Below are 19,825 nucleotides of genomic sequence, written 5' to 3'. Positions count from 1 at the left end.
CACTTATGCATAAAAGATCATTCAGATAGAAAAAAAACCCAGAATTCAACATACTACTTATGGGGCTGCAAAGGATTATTTGTCACATTGAAATAGAAGACAATGCCGTGGTATATTAAAGAGGAATACGAGCTTATGCATTTAGAGTATCAGTATTCAGTAGCCATTCTGTCGGTCACATTAAATTAACATTAAAATATGTCGATCCTGCCCACATCGGTTTAAACTAATGTGCTCGATCGCACTTAAAATAGGATTTATCGGCGCTACGTAATGTTGTTATTTTTAAAAGGCAATTATAGGCTATTGCATTTTACCTATAACTAAAAATACAATTTAAACCTGAGGCTAAATGACAAAATACGTAAAGTAGGCTATACCACAATATCCTAACAGTGACCACAGAAAGTGCAAGTGTTACAGTCTGTCGCTTGGAGTCGGGACAAATATCCGCGTGGAAAACCCACAACCTGCTCCAGCACTTTCATTTCATCTGATATGTGCGTAAAAATGCGTTAATAGTCGCCATGAGACTGGAATAAAGTCATTTCAGGCGTGTATCTGCGGTGTCGTGTTAAGGTCACTCGCTGGCTGCCTGAATTCCCCCTCTTTGTGTTTACACATCCGGGTTTCCCTGTTTGCAGCCCATTCCCCATTTAGAAGCCATTTTGGACACAGATCAGTAACATGCATGTAAACCCCGACCGACCTCCCGACGCAGCGGTGCTACTATTCAAGTGAATAACCTCAAAAAAGAGCGCTGAGCTTTCGTCTCGGACGTTGTAGCGGCTTCACATTCCGTTTTTTGGGATTCACTTCGAAATGCTGCACGTATTGTTGGACTAAGAGCCCCGGCAAGTCAGTTAATCGCTCCTATCTTTTCTTGCAACATTGTTGCAGCGTCGCGGCTATTGACACGCGCTGTGGTGCTGGTGCTGGTGGTTAGGCTGCTGGAGGGACCGGAGGCCTGTGGTCGGTTTGATCCTGGACTGATGTTTCGGACAAGCTGAGTTTTAATGTTCGCGACGGAAAGCGGGGGATACCTCTGTCCTGTATTTCAAACGGAACATGTCTTTTTCATGGCTGACTTGTTCACTTCTTCTGGGAACTTTATGCGCAGGTAAGCTTGGTATTTGCAACAGTTTTGGTCGAGTCGTTTCTGTGTGTATTTGTCTGCCTTTAAATCCGAGCCTTCGTTTTGTTAGTTGGTTAAACTTTGTTGGCAGTGCTCGGGTAATGTATTCCGGCTGGGCTTTTAGTCTCCCTGCCGTTATCAGTTACATTTTATCACTACAATTGGGAATTAATTAAGAAGTGACCGTTCTTGATGCTGTTATTATTAATATTATTATTTATATTTATTAGGCAGTATCTTGTGCGGGAAAAAATAACCAAAATATGTGTCCATATTTAAAACTGTTGCGTCCCCTAGCTTCATCAACAGTGGCAGGAATAGAAGGCAGCAGCTGCATCAACATCCTGAAACCTTAGAGGATACATCTCCAGTCCTGTTTGTGGTAACAGCCTCAACAGGAACCTTTGGAACACACTAGCCCTGGAAGGATTTTTTTTAAATTAATCAATAGTCAGATTGGAAGAGACATCAGCTGCTGTGTGAAGTCAGGTCTTTATCGTGAATTGAGGTTACTGTTACACCACAGCCTTGCTACCACGTGAAATTGAGCATGAGCCTTGTTTTTCTTTTGTTTGGCTTTTTTTTTTTTGCAGTCCAAATGGCAAGTGTATGTTAAACCAGACATAGTAATACACTTCTCTCCTAGCTCCACTCTACTATTACTGAATAGATTTTTTAAGAAGAACAAGCCCAATAATATCCACTTTGGGTTTTTTCTTCTTCTTCACGAACTGCAATAAAAATTTGATTGGGCCACAGCTGTGTGATAAATAGCGGTATGCCTGATGCCTTTTTGGTTTATAGATTAGGGCTCGGAGTGTACAGTAAGCTGCTTCTCCACAATTCATGTTATTGTGGTGTAAAGGCTCAGTAAGTGACAGAGGGAGGGGGTTGGGGAATGATCTTGTAGTAAAAGTCCTCCCGGATCATGTGACCACAGATATCAGAAATGCCATCTCGGCTCAGTGGAGCATTGAGCATCACTGCTGTGTGTGTTTAATCCTTACTACCTTTCTTATTCCCAACCTTTATTATGAGCATCATGTTTGCTCATTGCATGCATCCCAGTATCCTATAATGAAGTCCATTGTATGGTGCTGGGCTACTAAATGTATGTGTGTGTGTGTGTGTGTGTGTGTGTGTGTGTGTGTGTGTGTGTGTGTGTGATGGGTTGGTGGGGGTAACACTGGGGGATGGGCAGGCTCCTATAGGCAGGGATTTAAAGAGACAGGCACTATTTTTCTCTGTGAACAAAGATTAGACATGAATATCCAAACCATATTGTGAATGACCTGCACGGCATGTTATCTTTTTTAGCGGTCATCACAGATATGTCTTCTGTGTGCTGACAGTGGCGAACATTAAATCCAATTAAAGAAATAATGAAACATTTAAAGAATACAGCACATGGAGATTGACAGCTATTGTTACATTTCAGCATAGTCAGACTAAGTGTTCCCATTTAAAAGCCTGTAAAGAAAAAAAAAAAGGTCTTATCTGTCTTTCCAGATGTGTCTCAACAAAGATACAGGAGTGTCTGTCTATAGAAGGTCCATACTGGTGTGTGCATGCTGTGTTTCTGAACTACAGCGGGGTATATCATTGTTTTATAGCTGTATTTTTCCCCTTCCTTTCTACCTTTTACTCTGTGGAAAGATCTTTTAATTAATAATATTCTGCCGAAATAGTGTTCAGTCACAATTTCTTAGCCAGAGGAACTCCCTTTTCACTACAGAGAGCTCCCAAACTTGGCTTGGTGCCAGAGTGATGATAGAGGTTCTGCTCAGAGATGTTTCTTCATGGCACAGAAGGGATCCTGCACCATATGTCAGTGCTTCCGCTGTTGAGTTTCAATTCATTACGATGTGAGCTGACTGAGGCCTTCTGTCCATCTCAGGGTACAGTCTTGGCGAAGCAGAGACCCGGGAGTGTGTGTACTACAATGATAACTGGCGTACGGAGAGGACCAACCAGAGTGGCTTCGAGCGCTGCGAGGGGGAGAAAGACAAGCGACTGCACTGTTATGCCTCCTGGCTCAACTCCTCAGGGACCATCAAGCTGGTGAAGAAAGGCTGCTGGCTGGACGACTTCAACTGCTATGACAGGTCTGGTCACTGAGTGAGGGCATTTCCACCGTGCATTTATATTTTATGTATCTGGCTTGTACCCAGAGGGACTGGCACTGAGAACAGGAACATCTGTCTCGGTATCCACAACTAGTTCAATACATCCTTTTTTTTTTTTTGCCTTTGCTCGCACTTTCAAAGACAGATGAAAGTTTTGATGCTGAAGCAATTTGTCATGTAGCCATCTGACGGAACATATGACAAACATTTGCTGATTGTAGCTTCTCAAATGTGACAATGTGCAGTGTTTTTTTTTTCACGACACACAAAAATGAATGTATTTTTAGATTTAACCACATGACTTAACAAAGCAAACATTTTTAAAGATATCACCTCATACTCTGGAAATGTTTTGGCATATTTTGAATTAATCATAAGATCAATGAAAAACTATAGATCACAAAACCTTAAATCAACCAAATCTGACCAAAAAAAGAGATGAAGGACATCTTACCAGATTAATTGTAGCCCATTTTCATATTGTTATATAATTTTTTTTTGTGGGCTTCATCTCCAATATAAATCTCAGTACATATTACATGAGTTGGAAATGATACTATATACAAGCCACTGAAATTGTAAATAGACTACTGGGTGCAGGAAGCTCTCAGAGCCCATGATATATTCAGAAATGCATATTCAACTTTCAGTCAGCTTTTTCTGTTTGATCAGTCAATGAAATCACAGGGTATTTAGTTTACAATGATATAAATCACAGAGTTCTGAAAATACTTATTTTTTAAATTTATTTTTAATGTTTATTTGACAGGGACGATGCATACATGTAGCACTTGTAATGGTGGGCGAAGGGCTAGGCTATGAAAGGTTTGGCACTGGGAGCTGTGTGAAAATTAATGAGCACAAGACTCAGATTAGATTACCGGTAATGTATTTAAAAAAAAAATACTTGAATACATCAAGTCCAATGACCAAAATAATAAACCAAAACAATAACAGAAAATCAGATTGAGAATAAATCAAACATTCACCTATAATTCAATAGCTTCACTTTCAACAATCAAAAGCAACAGTGCTATATTCAGTTTGACAATTCAAATAAATTCAGGTGAGCATGGTTCCACTGTCGCCAGTGGTGTTCATCAAAATCAAAAGACAAGTCTATAAACTAGACAAAACAAATGCAACCAGGGTGAATCAATCCTACCACACCAGTGGGGAAGGGATGAGGCTGTGAGGCCTGCCAACAGTGGGGTGGGTGAAGGGGTGAATCTTAGCCAACTGTTTCCAGCTCGTTCCAGGGTAGCTCGCCATCAAATCAAATTCTCCATAGAATTCTAACTTGTTCAGACAGGCTTCATTATTATCAATCAATCATTTTCCATTAATTGTTGCTTACCAACATTCAGCACAGTATAGGTTCAGGTGGGTGACATCCAGAAATCCAAGAGCATGTTTCCAGGGGTGAAGGCCTGTTAGCATCAGTATGACCATTAGCATGACACTAAAAGGCTTTTAACATGTTTAAGCAAAACTTAACACTGGTTTCCAGAGATGTCTGAGGTGATCCTGTTCAAATTTCTGCTGTGTGTGTGTGACTGAATGAAGCTGATATGCTTCAAACAAAGGAATGGGGTGGATTCCAGGTGAGAGAGACTGCTGGTGATTGGTTCAGGTGTGTTGACTGACAGTGAGGAGGTCCAGTAATGTGGAAGTGACTGACTGTAACTGCTTGTGTCCGATTGTGACTAGCAGGTGTCTTGTTCATGTTGGAATCTTGATGGCCAACAATGAACTATTCCAGAGTGACGACAGACTATTGCAGAGTGAGTGTTACATACAACATTGCCACAAAAGGGAAAGTGTGATGTACATAAGACGTCTAGCTTCGGCTAATTTGCAGACTTGGTAAATAACTTGGTAGGAAAGTGATACCGGCAAATATTTAGCAAGTCATTTCCACAAATAGGGATTCATGTTGAGGTAATACTCTGCAACCAGCACAGCTCCTAATTATTCTTTCTGCAAATAGCCAGATAGCCTGCATCAACAGTGCAGAGTACAGCTCAGTAACCACAGCCTGATGATGACAGATAGACATGGTGGCACCAGGTCAGTCAGGATTGTGGAAGCCAGGAGGAGAATTCTAAACTACTCTTTATCAGCAGTCAGTGTAAGGTTGTGTGGCACAATCAAACTTTCCAGTTGTTAATATTCTAGCCACAGCATTTTGAATAGGCTGTACACCTCTGGTGACTCATGAAAGGAAACTGGATTAAAGAGAACCTTAATAATCAGTCCTAGTTTACACATCTGTGTGTTCACAATGTCTGTTTTGTGATGATTAAGCTTCCTTTCTCATATTTATTTACAGCTAGTTGTGATATTGATGTGTACTTGTCGCAAGCTGTTCTTCTGAGTTAAAGTGTGGAAACTGGAGAATTATTAGCTTGTGACTGCGTTAAACATAAACCAGGCTTTTAAAAACTTCACTAGAATGTTTACAAATTGCTGGTTTGGGTGCAGCTTCAAAGGTGGTGACAGTTTCGATAGTAATTGTTTCGCCCTGAGCTGCTGGGTGAAATTGCAGCCATAGAGGAAATATAATGAAACGTGGAAAAATACATTTGTTGCTGCTCAATTTGATCTGAGTGTGAAGCTCAGCAAATGAACAGGTATGGAGCAGGTGAGAGATTTGGAGTTCCTTGACAGAAAAAGTCACACTGATTAATGGTAGCATCTGCAGCTACAGCTGCACATAGGCTTAGAAATCCTGTGAAATAAGAAAACTGATTAGTTTATTCGTATTTATTGCAGAGAATATTCAGTCAGTAACATTAGTTTCACTTTGATTTGGCCACAAATTAAACTGATTTCCTTCATTATGAGATGGTGTCAGAGCTACATGCACGTAAATACAATATCATGTTTAAATATATTAAGTTTGATAGTTTTATTGTGTACCTGTCTGTTAGAATTAGTTAGCAGCATTCATCGGTAAAATAAATACATTAACACACATTTAACAGTTTTCTACCAGAATTCCTGTCTTGCATAATTTCCAGTTGCAGCTTTTAGTACCTTCATATGATAATATTCCTCATTGTTCTCTGTTAAAACAACCTGTTGACTGAAGCAGCTGCACAAGATCGGTTTATTTTGTGGAGAAAACGAGTCAAATGATGCGTTAAATGCTCCTGTTTGTGTGATGAGTTTGAAGCAGAAAATCTGAGTTAAAGAAAGTTGAAAGCCACCTAATACCTGTTAACTCTGACCGAGATTTTAGTTTTTGTTGACTCACACAAAGAAAGCCTGACTATGTTAAACCGTCTTCGTAGTTCAGCCTCTGATCTGCTAAATGCTGTAAACATTAGAAAAGCTGCACCTGTTAAAATAGAAGCATCTCGTCAAATTAAAAATCCCTTAGAATTTATTGATTATAGGTCCTGGTCCATACAGGATGAAGTCCTGTACAGGTCCAGACTCAGACCGTGGTATCTAGTGGATTAAGCCAAGCCTTGATTCAGAGAATTTTGCCTCGAGAATTTTTAGTAGTCGAGTTACTTGGAAAAACGTCAGGAATCGTTTCATTACAAGCTAAAAGACAATAAGAAGACCTGTATCTACTTGGTTTGTAAAGTCTAGATAGCAAAAAGCAAACTATGTCTTTTGAAAAATGGTCTTATTTTGAGAACTGGTTTGGACATTCTGTAATCAGAACACCAATGTGGGTGTGTCATACATTGTTTCAGGCAAGAGTGTGTCTCCATGGAGGAAAACCCTCAGGTCTTCTTCTGCTGCTGCGAGGGCAACTACTGCAATGAACGATTCACCCACCTTCCTGACATGATTGGCAGTGGCAGTCGAGGTGAGTGGCAAATGGGTCCTATATATAGTACAAGCAAAACATGCTTTTCTTCTTTGAACAGTGGGAGTGGAGCTGTGCTGTACAGGTGTAGGTACAACATCATAAGTGTGGTACAGATGTGATCCCTGTTGCACAGCTATTGAATTTAAATGTTGATGTTTAATGTTGCTTTTTTAAATTCCTTGTCAGCTTGGTGTGTAGAAGAGACGACCATTAAATGTTAAACCGAAACTGTTGTTTTAACGTTAAGAAATGACTGCACAAAGGAGGTGCTTTTGAATTTGGCAGTTTTTTGGCAATTAGGTGTTTACAGAATGTGAAGGTATATTTCTTGTCACCGTTATTGGCACTCATAAGATTTACGTGCATTATCTAAAATATCTCTGTTGAAACAGCTTTGGTCCACAGACACAGGTGCTTGGTCCAGACCAGCAAAAGTTGAAAGAATAATCAGTGTCAAAAACGACAGCTGTTGTAACTGAAACACTGCTGTGACGTGAGTTTTGGAAGCCTTCAGATCAGTTTGAAAATGAATTGATATGCAGTATTACTGTGAAGTTTGCTATACATGTAATGGTCAAGTACCATCCTGGATGCTGGGGAGAGGAAAATCAATGTGAAAAGTCTTAAGAGGTTGGTGCAAACTGTGGGAAAAACTGCCACGTAAAACATCTAAAGTGCTTGGGTTTGACCTGGAACAACCTTGCGTCATGGTTTCAATGCTTAACATACACCGCACACTAAACCAGTAGGAGGTTTTGTACAGGCATGACTGATCTTTGCAAAAAAGTACAGAGACAAACTACAATCCCTCTGGGCAAATGTTGTGTGAACAGACATTTATGGCAATGCAAACAAGCAATTTGTTTATTGATAAAGAATTTAAATGTATGAGGAATAAATAATATCAATATTAAGGAAGGATGGCTTTATTACTGTCCAGTCCACATTTTCTGCTTGTTTTCTGAAATTACTTCTTGGGCGATAAAAATGATGTGAAATTGCTTTGGACATCTTGTTAAGTTATTCTAATGACACAAATGCCTTACATTTCCATTAATTTCTGAGGATACAACAAATTCAGGGGTTCCAGTAATGGATTCCAGAAGTGTACAGTAGGGTTATTTGACTAGTATGCATGCGGTATTGATTGCATCATTCAGTATCTTTATGTACATAGCTCAATACTGATTGATAGCTGCCTAGTAGGTGACAAAATCAAGTAGCTTTAACCCTTGACTGTTTGCTACATTTATCAAAACTCTATAATCACTCATTTGTCAATCAAGGATCAAGGTTTGGCCTAGATACCATCTAACCTCATGTCAGAAAGCTGGTGTGCTGCAATTATTCTGTTCCTCCTTGACAGTGAAAATTCGGCCTCCATCCCGAGTGCCGTCCCTGCTCAATGTGCTGGTGTACTCCCTGCTGCCACTCTGCGTGCTGTCCCTGGCCCTCGTCCTGGCCTTGTGGATGTACCGTCACCACAAACCTCCCTATGGCCATGTAGACCTGATTGAGGTGAGAGAGACCATACTCAGCTCTGACTTTCAGTTTAAGTGGTCATTTGAGCAGTAGCAGTGTAGTGCTAACTAGTGGTATTGGTGGTCAGTTTTGTATTTTGTAAGTAGTGTTATACCTTTAGTAGTAGATAACTGTTCCGTTTTTTCGATATTCAGGATCCTGGACCAGCTCCTCCATCCCCTTTGGTGGGTCTGAAACCATTGCAGCTGCTGGAAATCAAAGCTAGGGGGCGCTTTGGTTGTGTTTGGAAGGCACAACTGATGAGTGAATATGTCGCTGTAAAGATCTTCCCTGTTCAGGTGATTAACACTAAATCAAGGCACTGTGCAGTTTCCTGTCAATCAGTTTTCTGTAAAAGATAAATCCTGATCCTGAGGTTATTTGTGGACTGTTGTTGTAACATGCACTGCTGTACACTACTGCCATTCAAACATTTGTTTTCACCCAGACAATTTCATGTTTTTCATGAAAACTTCCTTTTATTCATGTGCTAACATAATTGCACAAGTGTTTTCTAATCATCAATTAGCTTTTCAACACACTTAGCAAACACAGTGTAGCATTATAACACAGGAGTGATGGTTGCTGGAAATGAGCCTCTGTACCCCTATGTAGATATTTCATTAAAATTCAGCTGTTTCCAGCTAGAATAGTCATTTATCACATTAACAATGTCTAGCCTGTGTACCTAATTCATTAAATGGTCTCTTCACTGAAAAAAATGCTTTTCTTTCAAAAATGGGGACATTTCTAAGTGACCTCAAACCTTTGAACGGTGTGAGCATTAAATCAGAAAAACCTACGCGTAACTCTTTGTGCTTGTGTTTGCAGGATAAGCAGTCATGGCAAAATGAGCGTGACATATTCGTGACCCCAGGAATGAGACATGAAAACATCTTGCGTTACATTGCTGCAGAGAAGCATGGAACCAACCTGGAGACAGAGCTATGGCTTATTTCTGAGTTTCATGAGAGGGTGAGAACACAGCTACCTCTATACAGTACACCCACAGACCCACACATACACCCCACCGCAAATTCATGGTGGGATATTGGGCTTCTATATATCGACCGCAACTGCTGGACATTTTCTAATATTGACTGAGCCTTTTATTTACCTAAAAAAAAAGTGACACTACAGTTTTTATTAAAGAAAAGATTTTATCATATACGTCTGATCTGCAGTTCCCAGTACATCTAAAAGCAGTAGAATCGGGCTGCTTTGATTTACACAATTGGGTTTTTAAGCATGTCACGTAAAAATAATTCGGTTTGCATTTGATGTCAAAAACTACAAGGTATTATTGTGCGCTTGCCTCAAATAATACTGCACCGATGAAACGCCTTTAGGCTGCCAGAACATCCTGCTTATTAATCACAGGATTAAGCACTAAGTGCCACAACCACAAACGTGGCATTATGTTTATGTGATGACTTTCAAGGCTCGTCCTCATAGTGCCTTTTTATTCTTGGTAGTGACACAAATGTGTTTAGTTCCAGTTGCCTCAGTATGATTAGTGCATGCATAATCTCTTTTTAGGTCAACAGTTTTGTGTGTATTTTTAATTTTTTGCACTACGATGTATGTATTTGGACTGGTAGTATATTAGTGAATTGTCAAAGCTATTTGACTGGAAAGTGGAAGTGAAATCTGTCTCTGCTTCTCAGTGGATCCGACAACAGTTCTTTGGTTATGGTTGGCTCCTTTGACAATGACCAGCAGTAGAGCTTCTGAGGAATGGATTTAAAGTTTGACTCTTGTGCAGATGTTAATCCTTGTTTGTTAATCTTTTGTGCATTTGTGTGTGAGCAGGGCTCATTGACAGACCACCTGAAGGGTAACACTGTGACCTGGACTGAGTTGTGTCACATAGCAGAGACCATGTCCCGCGGCTTGGCCTACCTCCATGAAGACATTCCCAGCTACAAGGGAGAGGGGCCCAAACCCACTATTGCACACAGGTAGGAAAAGCATAAGCCATTCCTGGATTTGTCTTTAGGAAAACCTGTGGGTTATTTTTGATTTTGCAGTCCTTCCAGGATTTCGCGGGCGTTTTTCGTGATTGTTGCGGCCGAAAATGCCTGAATTCGCGGCAGCTTTTCTAAAAAAATTGCGATAAAAGTTACGATGTTTTAAGCGTGTTTATTGTGATGAAATTGTGAGAGACAGTGACAACTGCTAAAAAGCTGCATTTTTTTCCAGCTTGTAGAACATGTTTCAACACTGTAATTGACAATATTTATTCCGAAATTAATTATTTTGCGTTCCAACTCATTTCCACAAAAGCTGGCACATCACAGTGGGAAATTAGCAGCAGCCAGATACTGGTTTAACATGACGTGGTTGGTAGATTTGCGGCACAAAATGCTAATTTACTATTGAATGAATCATATTCGGACATATCTGTCAGTGGCTTAAAAAAATTAATTTCACATCCTGGCACACACGTGTTCACACACACGCTCACGGCTTGTCACGTCAACTAACAAGAACAGCACTGAGAGAGCGCAGTCCTCCACCAAGACAGGGTGTGTGTTCTGCATGTGTACATACTGAATCGCGTGACCTAAATATGTAGCCGGCGACAGGAATTGATGGGACTCAGAAACACCCCCACAATTTAATCAGTTGTTCCTTGTATCATTTCCGATACGTCCACAGTGGTAGATTTGTTGTAGGATCACAATGATGTGATCGTCAGCGGGCCGCTGAGGTAGCGTTCACTTGTGGCCATGGTTACCGTGCCGCTATGAGATGCTGTGCCGCTACTTCAATGGGAAATCCTTAACAAATCCGTTGATCCAAACTTTAAGCCGTATCACTGCCGAAGTCTAATCACTTGGTCCTTGTGTCATTTCTGACCGACCCTGAAAACTTCATTGAAATCCCTGAGTCTGTTTCTGAATGATGTTGGTAACAGAGGAAGGATTCACACATGCTGATCGTCTTCTTAGGGGGAATAAATAATCCAATTTACCTTAATTCTTTCAGTGCTCTAACAGATCTGGATGCAACAGTTTCCATCATGGTGATTTATGTGGTCTGTTTTCTGATAATTTCAGCCGGTCTAATATGTTTCGTGTTTTTTTTTGTTTTTTTTTAAGTGTATCAATCAATGATTTTTTTTTCTTTTTAGCACGGGTGTAAAACAGTTTAGCTCCGCTTTGGTGAAGAACATCAGTGAATTAATTGTTAATCACGGTCTTCAGCAGTAATTTTTGTTGGTAAATGAGTGACATTAGTACCGCACATGTCTGCATCTTCAAACCATAAACAAGGAAGTGAATTCGGTGACATACGTGCATTAGGTTTGCGCTGGGGACTGCTCTGATTGGTGGAACTCACGGGAGGCGGGCCAAAATTGTGGGAAAGTTGTGGTGATTGGACAAAATTGTAAGGCCGCGCAAAATTCGCGGAGATTGGTTGATTTCGCGTGAATTCGCGCGGTCGCAACATCGCGAATTCCTGGAGGGACTGATTTTGAGTCTAACTTAAATTAGTACTGTGTCCCTTTAAGTGTAATCTAGCAGTTTTACCCTGAAAGTCTGTGAACTAATTTGTGTGACTAAACATCTCTATAATTAGGGCTTTGTAATGACTGTTGTGAAATTCATTCCCCAGGGACTTCAAGAGTAAGAATGTGATGCTACGAGATGATTTAACTGCAGTCATTGGCGACTTTGGGCTCGCTGTACGATTTGAGCCAGGAAAACCTCCTGGAGATACTCATGGCCAGGTAGAAAATAACGTTACAATGTTCTTTCAGTGTCTGCATGTACTCTCCCGTGCAGGTGTTTAGAATTGTCATTTAAATTTCTTTGACACTGACCGTAGGCATCCATACTCTTTAAAAATTTACTTGTAATAGATGACAATTTATGCAGACAATGTGTACATTCTGTTTTTATTTAATGCATTTACATATTAAAAAGCCGTTTTGCATTGAATCAGTGTTTCTACAGTGAGCATGAATTAATAATAATACACTATGGTCATTCCTTATAGAAGGCAGAAGGGTAACTCAGATTAGCTTGGGGACTGCTGCTCTGAGCAGAACAAGCTAATATTGACGTTGTTTGATATTAAAGTGTAGTTTCTCTTTGCTACAATATACCACCTTGTACATTAACTGTGAAGTTGCCAGCAGAAACTGAGTTTTAAAATAGTTAAAACCACATTTATTTTTCCAACAGTAGCATACTTGCACAATAACACATGGGTCGTTCCAGAATTGGAGGACATTTGGACTTCAGACTTTTTGAAAAATGAATTTCTTTTTCAATTTTCTGCTCCACTTTCATCAATAATAGGTAAAAAAAAAAAAAAAAAACTATCAAAGGCTTGATTGGCTCAACTTACATGTCAGTGGTACCATATTTTTCCATTTTTTATTGGTTGTTTGCTAACCATACTCTAATCACAGTAACAGGGTTGCTAATCTATGCTAATGTTAGCTTTTTCTCTGGAGTAGAAGCTAGATATTTAGCTAGATGTTACTGCTGACCAAGAGAACAAACTTACTGATGGAAAAAAGTTAAATAATTAGTCTTATCCTGATAATGTGCACATCAGGGTTGCCTGAGGTAGAGGGAGACTTTTTTTTTTTTTTTAAGATTTTGTCTCAGGACAAGTAAAATGACACAAAACTGCATGTTTTAGTATTTTGCACATGGATTATTTGAAATTTGGTAAGTGGGATGTAAAATGTCCATAACCCACGTACACATCCATATGGTTTTAAAGGTGGTGCCTCTCCCCAAATGCTGTCTTTCATGCACTCATATAAACTTGAATCCATTGTCTGTCCAGGTGGGTACGAGGCGGTACATGGCTCCAGAGGTGCTGGAGGGAGCTATCAACTTTCAGCGAGACTCCTTCCTGAGGATAGACATGTATGCTATGGGCTTGGTGCTGTGGGAGCTGGTGTCCCGCTGCTCAGAGACAGACGGTGAGTCAAACAGTGCAGGAATGCTGCTTCACCCACAAGTGAAAGGTCACTTTGCCTAATAAACAAAGGATTACCCTTCCTTTGTCTGCAAAAGGAGCTTGGTCCAGGGTGCAGTTGATAAAGTTAATCTCTAAATGCAATACGCTAGTTTGGATTCTGCAATGTCTTTTCAAAATACAAATACTTCGCTGTTTACTTGACTTGATTGTTGTGCACTTTCAACACTTTCAACTCTTTTATCCCTCTTCAGTTACAGTTGGTGAGTACATGCTGCCATTTGAGGATGAAATAGGCCAGCATCCCTCCCTGGAGGATCTGCAGGATGTGGTTGTGCACAAGAAGATGCGTCCCGTCATCAAGGACTTGTGGCTCAAACATCCTGTGAGTAACAGTGAAAGAATAGCTACTGCAAATACCTCAGCAATACCAGGATGTTGCACACCCCTGTTTCCAATGAATGAAGCTTGATCATTAGAGGCTAGAGTTCTCAGAATTAGTTTTGTTTTTGTTATTTCTGGAACGTTGTCAGCATGTAATGTCTCGAATCGAGCCCCTGATAAAGTAAGAGATTTTTGTCATCTGGAATTAGTACAACTTAAAAGTTTACCCTTTAATAAATATATGAAAATAGAATTAGAAATCTATCCTCCTCTGACATCTGTTTATCGCTGCAGGGTCTAAGTCAGATGTGTGAGACCATCGAGGAATGCTGGGACCACGACGCAGAGGCACGGACTGTCAGCAGGCTGCGTCGAGGAGCCGTATCAGCCAGATCACCAGGACGATAGGCAGCACTACCTCAGACAGCCCCGTCTCCATTGTGACGTCTGTCATCAACGAGGACCTACCTCCCAAAGAGTCCAGCACCTGAACTGGTGACACCATCCCTCACCTGAGCTCCTGACTTTCATTTTCAAATCCAAACTCAGCGGATCTCTGTGAATATTTAAATGCATAAAAAAAAACGACAACTAGCAACTTAAATGCAGCTGCTATTTTATCCCATACTGGTATTTTTTTGTTGTTGAATGTTTCTTCTGTGTTTAAAGTCAGACCTTACTAACACATCCATCTGCTGTAGTTTGAAGTAGTAATAAGCTATGCGATGGGCACATCCGATAACACCCGTGTGTCAAATCTTAAATGTTGTCATTACCTCATGTATTTTCTTTTGTGTTGGTCTATTTTATTACCTCATAAGTTGTCATCTTTGTTGTTTTTCCTGTCGTGGTCATGATCGTCTGCGGCCAAATGAAATGAACCTTTGCTCCAAACCTCAGACGACGTGCTGCACACCTCGGAGGAACCGTTTTGAGACTGTTAGACAAAATATATACATCTTCCTCAGGGGTCAAAGCTTCTCGATTTTTAAACTCGGAGCGTGCTCTCTTATTTAAACCTGTGAATTCCTCAGAACGAGAGAAGATCAAAAACATCGGAGCACAGCTGTTTTATCAGAAGTGAGGGAGCTGAGTGGGAGCTGAGCAGTTGTACTGGACATTTGGACTTTGTGAAGATTTAGGACAAGCGTCTTGTCCTCGGGGAACTACCTCTCAGGTATCCAGTAGGCTTCTTTGGAACATTTTTCTCTTAAGTTGAGAGCCAAGCTATCCAGCTAGCTATCATGAACATATTCCTGGATTTTTTTTTTTCTCTCAAATTGTTGAAATACAGAGTTGCGCCTTTGCCAGTGACAGGGGCATTGACATATGCTGTCTGGAGTTGTAATGTTACACATTCTTAATTTTAATGGTCCTGTGTGAATGCGTGTATGTGTGAGAATTTGAAGACAAAATGACGTGTGATGGATAGAGAACATGTTTTAAAGTAAGAACCACGGGCAGGTAGTTGGGGGTTTATCCTTGTGAGGGCCATACTTGAGTAAGCAACATGTCTGTTTTTAATTTCCTTGGGTGTTTGTTCAATAGACTCAGTTGGACACCAGTCCCCAGATACCTCAGTCACTGTATGTCATGCAAGGAGAGCTCAAATTGTTGCCTTTGTCCCAAATGCAATGCCATAGTTGTACCATAACATGAATACCATACATTGAATGTCCGTTATGCTGCTGTGACTATTCCAGGATACTCAAGGATTTGTAGATGTACATGTATTCTTTGTTAATATAATGCTAACATGTGATAACTATCCACGATATTATATGCGGCTAGTATTCTGTTTTTGTGTTTATTTTTTTCGACTGAGTAAGCCCTCAGCTGCTTACTCCTCCAGACTGACCTCAGATATTCTGACAAGTACCTCAGGCTTTTTCTACATGTATATCAAGTTGTGTTATGTATTTTTATTGTGTTTTAGTAGTTGAGATATTTTATTGCTGGTTGGGCCTCTTGTCTGTGGAGATTTTTTTAATAGGGCCTGACTAGTTTCATGGTGTTAATGCTCTACAAACCTAAAAGAAGATAGGCAGATTCTTGTAAATATGCGTGTACACACAGTTGTCGAACACTGATCTTTTTTTTTTTTTAAATGCAAATCAGGGCATTACTGTTCTCAATTGACAGAAACAGAAAGGGATTTCTTAGTTCCTCATCTACATATTTAAATCATATTAACAATTAGCCCTGTGATTGTTTCCTTTTTGTTTTTTGTTTTTTGTTTTTTTTAGTGAGGTGGTTGTGTTACTGAATTCAGTAAATAATGGCATCAGTTTCTCTGGATCAGAAGTGTGGGTAACGTTTGCATTAGAAAGCTTGGGATGTACACTGCTGTTCAAAAATTTGGGGTCCCTTAGAAAGCAATTTTTTTTCAATGAAGATAACATTAAATTAATCAGAAATACAGTCTAGTAAATGTGGTAAATAAATATTCTAGCTGGAAATGGCTGATTTTTAATGAATATCTACGTAAGCCCATTTCCAGCAACCATCACTTCTGTGTTCTAATGCTACATTGTGTTAGCTAATGGTGTTGAAAGGCTAATTGATGATTAGAAAAACTTTGTACAGTTAAATCGGCACATAAATAAAAGTGTGAATTTTCATGGAAAACATCAAATTGTCTAGGTGACCCCAAACTTTTGAACGCTAGTGCATATTATCAAGAACACACACAAAAAAGAACCCTACCAGAAGTTTCTTATGGTTTGGTGCTGGGCAGCTTCTGTGATCTGCCACTTGTTTGAAGTCCCTGTTTGAACAGTATTGCCTCAATATTAACCTGCTGATGTGATGGTCAGACCTGTTGTAGTGATAGTTTAGCCACGTTGGACGAAACACAGGCTCTTCCTTTTTGCTTCGATTAGTGCTGTGGAAAGATGGTGATTTTAACAGTGGTCTGTAATGCTTGCTGATGTGCAGTTTTAGTGAAAAGGACATTTAAAAAAAACAAAACAAAATCAATCGATAGAGAACAATGTTTTCAGTGTTTAAAGTCATCGTCTCTGTAACCACATGATTGATGATGCAGCACCATTAGGATTCATGAAAACAGTGGCATGTTCATGATCCAAGGGTCCAGCAATATTAATTATACAGCAATAGTCATTTGAATATGATAGTTTAAGTCATTAAACTCAGCTGTGACTTAGCAGGTTTCTTCTGTAGATCAATAAAGTCCATCTCATTACACCTGGATCATGTTCTTATGGTGAGGACACATGTTGAAGTATCCTAATAGAAGAATGCTATGGGTTGAATTTTTGTGTGTAAGCTGAATGCCCCCCCCCAGGTGCTTTCACAAATTGTGCCAGAAAAACAACAGTCATGTAGGAAAATCTGTCGTGATTGGTTGTTACCTCAAAATGCTGTCTTACATCCAGCTCTTCTGAACAGAAAAAAACCACTTACCTCATGCAGGACCTCGTTAGTAACACTAACATGGAGTCAGTCTCATCTTCAACAAAAAAGAAAAAGGAAAAAAAAAAAGAATTATCAAATATTGTGTATATATTGACAAATGTAAAGGATTTCTTCCGTTTCATGTGTGGAACCTGTGAAAGCAAAATCCTTTTTTTAAATTTTTTTATTATTTACAGTCGGCATATTGTTCATTACTCGTAGGTTGAATGGGTGTTTGACTGAATTGTGTGACCTTCCCCGTTTATGTGAACTCTGTGTGTGTGTGTGTGTGAGTATGTGTGGGGGCAGATGTGATGTTTTAAGTATGTTGGCTGGTTTCACTAAAACAGTATGAATGGTAACTTTATCTGTGAATTGAAATGCTTAGAAATATAAACTAGATGAGAATACATCCATCTTTTGTATATGAAAATAAAGACAAATCCTGATTAACCATGTAAATGGAATTCTTTGCATCTGCTTCACTGTGTTAAAGTCTAATGTGACATAAGTTCAACATAGTACCAAAAGAAACTGCTCACATTGTCAGTGTCAATGTTCTTTAGCTCTGTATGTACACTAGATGGCAGCAATGGTGACAGTAGTTTGGTTTTAGTAATTTATTTGAGCAATTCCCATTTTAAAAAAAGTGCACTGACTTTATCAGAACAATTATCCATTTTCTGGATACATAAAATTTGAATCAGGATTATTGGCTAGCAGTATTTTAATTGAGTATATTGCAGTAATTGTGACATTTTGTGTTTGTTTGCACCACAATCATCACATTTCCTTTATTTTTTTATTTTTTGGCAGAGCATAAACACAAATATTTCCATAGCATACAAGATGGTGTAGTTTACAAAAATAACATAAACAGAGCCACTAGTTTAAAAAAAAGAAAAAAAAAACCTTTTTGTTAGGAGTAAGGAAAGCAAGTAGAATGATTAAAATACAACTTTATGTTCTATTCCATCTTTTGACAAAAATATATATACGGAAACAATGTAATCACTGTGCCAAACAGCAAACAGTAGTATCAAATAAGTCATCACCATTATCATTAACATTAAATAAAATAACTTTGATAAACTCCATAATAACAGAACAGAAAGCAAAGGTGTTATGCACACTAAAAAACAAATGCAGTAATATGGCTTTTTTTTTGTTGTTGTTCTTAATTAATTTAACACTTGAGAAGGAAGCTATTAAGATAAGATAATCCTTTATTACTCCCATGTGCAGGGGAAATTTCCCATGTTACAGCAGCATACATATTACAGTTAGAAATCATCAGCTTTAGTTTAAATGCTTTTTGCGTGACAAAGAACTGAAACAAAAACAAAAGAGTTGGGAAATTCGAAATATCTTTGTGCAATACATATTACAACACAAATATATGGCACCAAGTATTGCCATTATGTCTGATGTTCTGGCGTGATGCATTCATTGGTTCTCCGCACAATGTACATCTAACCTCTGCCGACATGATCTTATAATGTATTCGTCTAATAAAGCCTGATAAATGTTACACATCACAGGCGACGCAGTGATTTAAAACCACAAACAAGTGTTCTCTAAGACTTTTGCATATATATGATAAAGAAATTGTATCATCTGTGATAATGAATATAAAACGTACTCAGTTTCAAGTGAGTGGTGATTTGATACTATATTGACGAATACAATTCCAAACTGTCCGGCAGCACGAGAAGGCATCACCGGTGAGACGATCTGTGGCCAATCAAAGCGCGTCTGTAGCATCATGTGACAAACCGACTCGTAATTACGATTGACTCTGGAGCTGCCGATAGTCAGCTACTTCTCGGTGTACAGTGAGTCAAAGCTGACAATCTTCTGCCTTTGTTGGAGTTTTTTTTTTTTTTTCTAACGGAAATGTTTCGGCGGTTTTGACTGCCTCCACTAAGCAAAGTTCTGTTTGGATACTGTGGCCAGCATGTCAGTAAACTACCAAACAGGTGAAGTTTAAATAGGGTATTTTGGCTGTGTCTACAAAGCAGTTTGTGACCCGGTCGGCTGTATTTTTTTAAACCGGGGAAGCAGCATCACTTTTCACTATAAACTGTCCCGAAAATGAGATGTTGTGGTGGCTTACTTTTCGTTACTATAGTCTTTTTAAATTCCTTTTCTGAGTTTACTACGTCTTAGCTTTTATAATGTGAACTAAATAGTTTTTGTAAAACTGTGTTGACACATAATGGTATGTTTTTCAGACGTACCGTTAGCTATGTTAGCTAATAGCAAAAACATTGCCTAATGTTGCAACAGATATAACGAAGTAAAAAAGGCTTGATGAAATTTGCTGTGGCACAGTAGAGATAATTGAAAGACATTTGAGGACTTTTATTGAAGACAAAACAACTATATATTTTATCAGTATGTGTACCGTAAATGCAGTTGATAGTGCGCATAATTTCCATAAAAAATACAGGTATGAGAATAGAAACG

At 39.2% G+C, this 19,825-nt stretch overlaps 2 protein-coding genes across 2 annotated transcripts in view; both read left to right on the top strand.

Annotated features, from left to right (window-relative positions):
* Nucleotides 1–606: 606 nt before the first annotated feature.
* LOC110963554 (activin receptor type-2B-like) lies at nucleotides 607–17,809 on the top strand. Its single transcript, XM_051953474.1, is given in 13 exon segments — nucleotides 607–1,120; nucleotides 3,033–3,240; nucleotides 6,972–7,087; nucleotides 8,457–8,608; nucleotides 8,767–8,910; nucleotides 9,443–9,586; nucleotides 10,424–10,572; nucleotides 12,233–12,347; nucleotides 13,421–13,559; nucleotides 13,810–13,940; nucleotides 14,234–14,293; nucleotides 14,295–14,318; nucleotides 14,320–17,809. Coding segments are annotated over 13 exon segments (1,545 nt in total). The 5' UTR covers nucleotides 607–1,068; the 3' UTR covers nucleotides 14,431–17,809.
* A 1,368-nt stretch (nucleotides 17,810–19,177) lies between these two features.
* Nucleotides 19,178–19,825, top strand: part of LOC110963553 (rho GTPase-activating protein 29-like) — a 44,113-nt gene continuing 43,465 nt past the window's right edge. The window contains 1 exon segment of the mRNA XM_051953476.1: nucleotides 19,178–19,335. The gene's annotated coding sequence lies outside the window, so the exon portion shown is untranslated.

Source organism: Acanthochromis polyacanthus, chromosome 9 (genome assembly GCF_021347895.1).
Source record: "Acanthochromis polyacanthus isolate Apoly-LR-REF ecotype Palm Island chromosome 9, KAUST_Apoly_ChrSc, whole genome shotgun sequence".
NCBI lineage: Eukaryota > Metazoa > Chordata > Actinopteri > Pomacentridae > Acanthochromis > Acanthochromis polyacanthus.
This window is presented reverse-complemented; position numbering and strand designations above follow the sequence as displayed.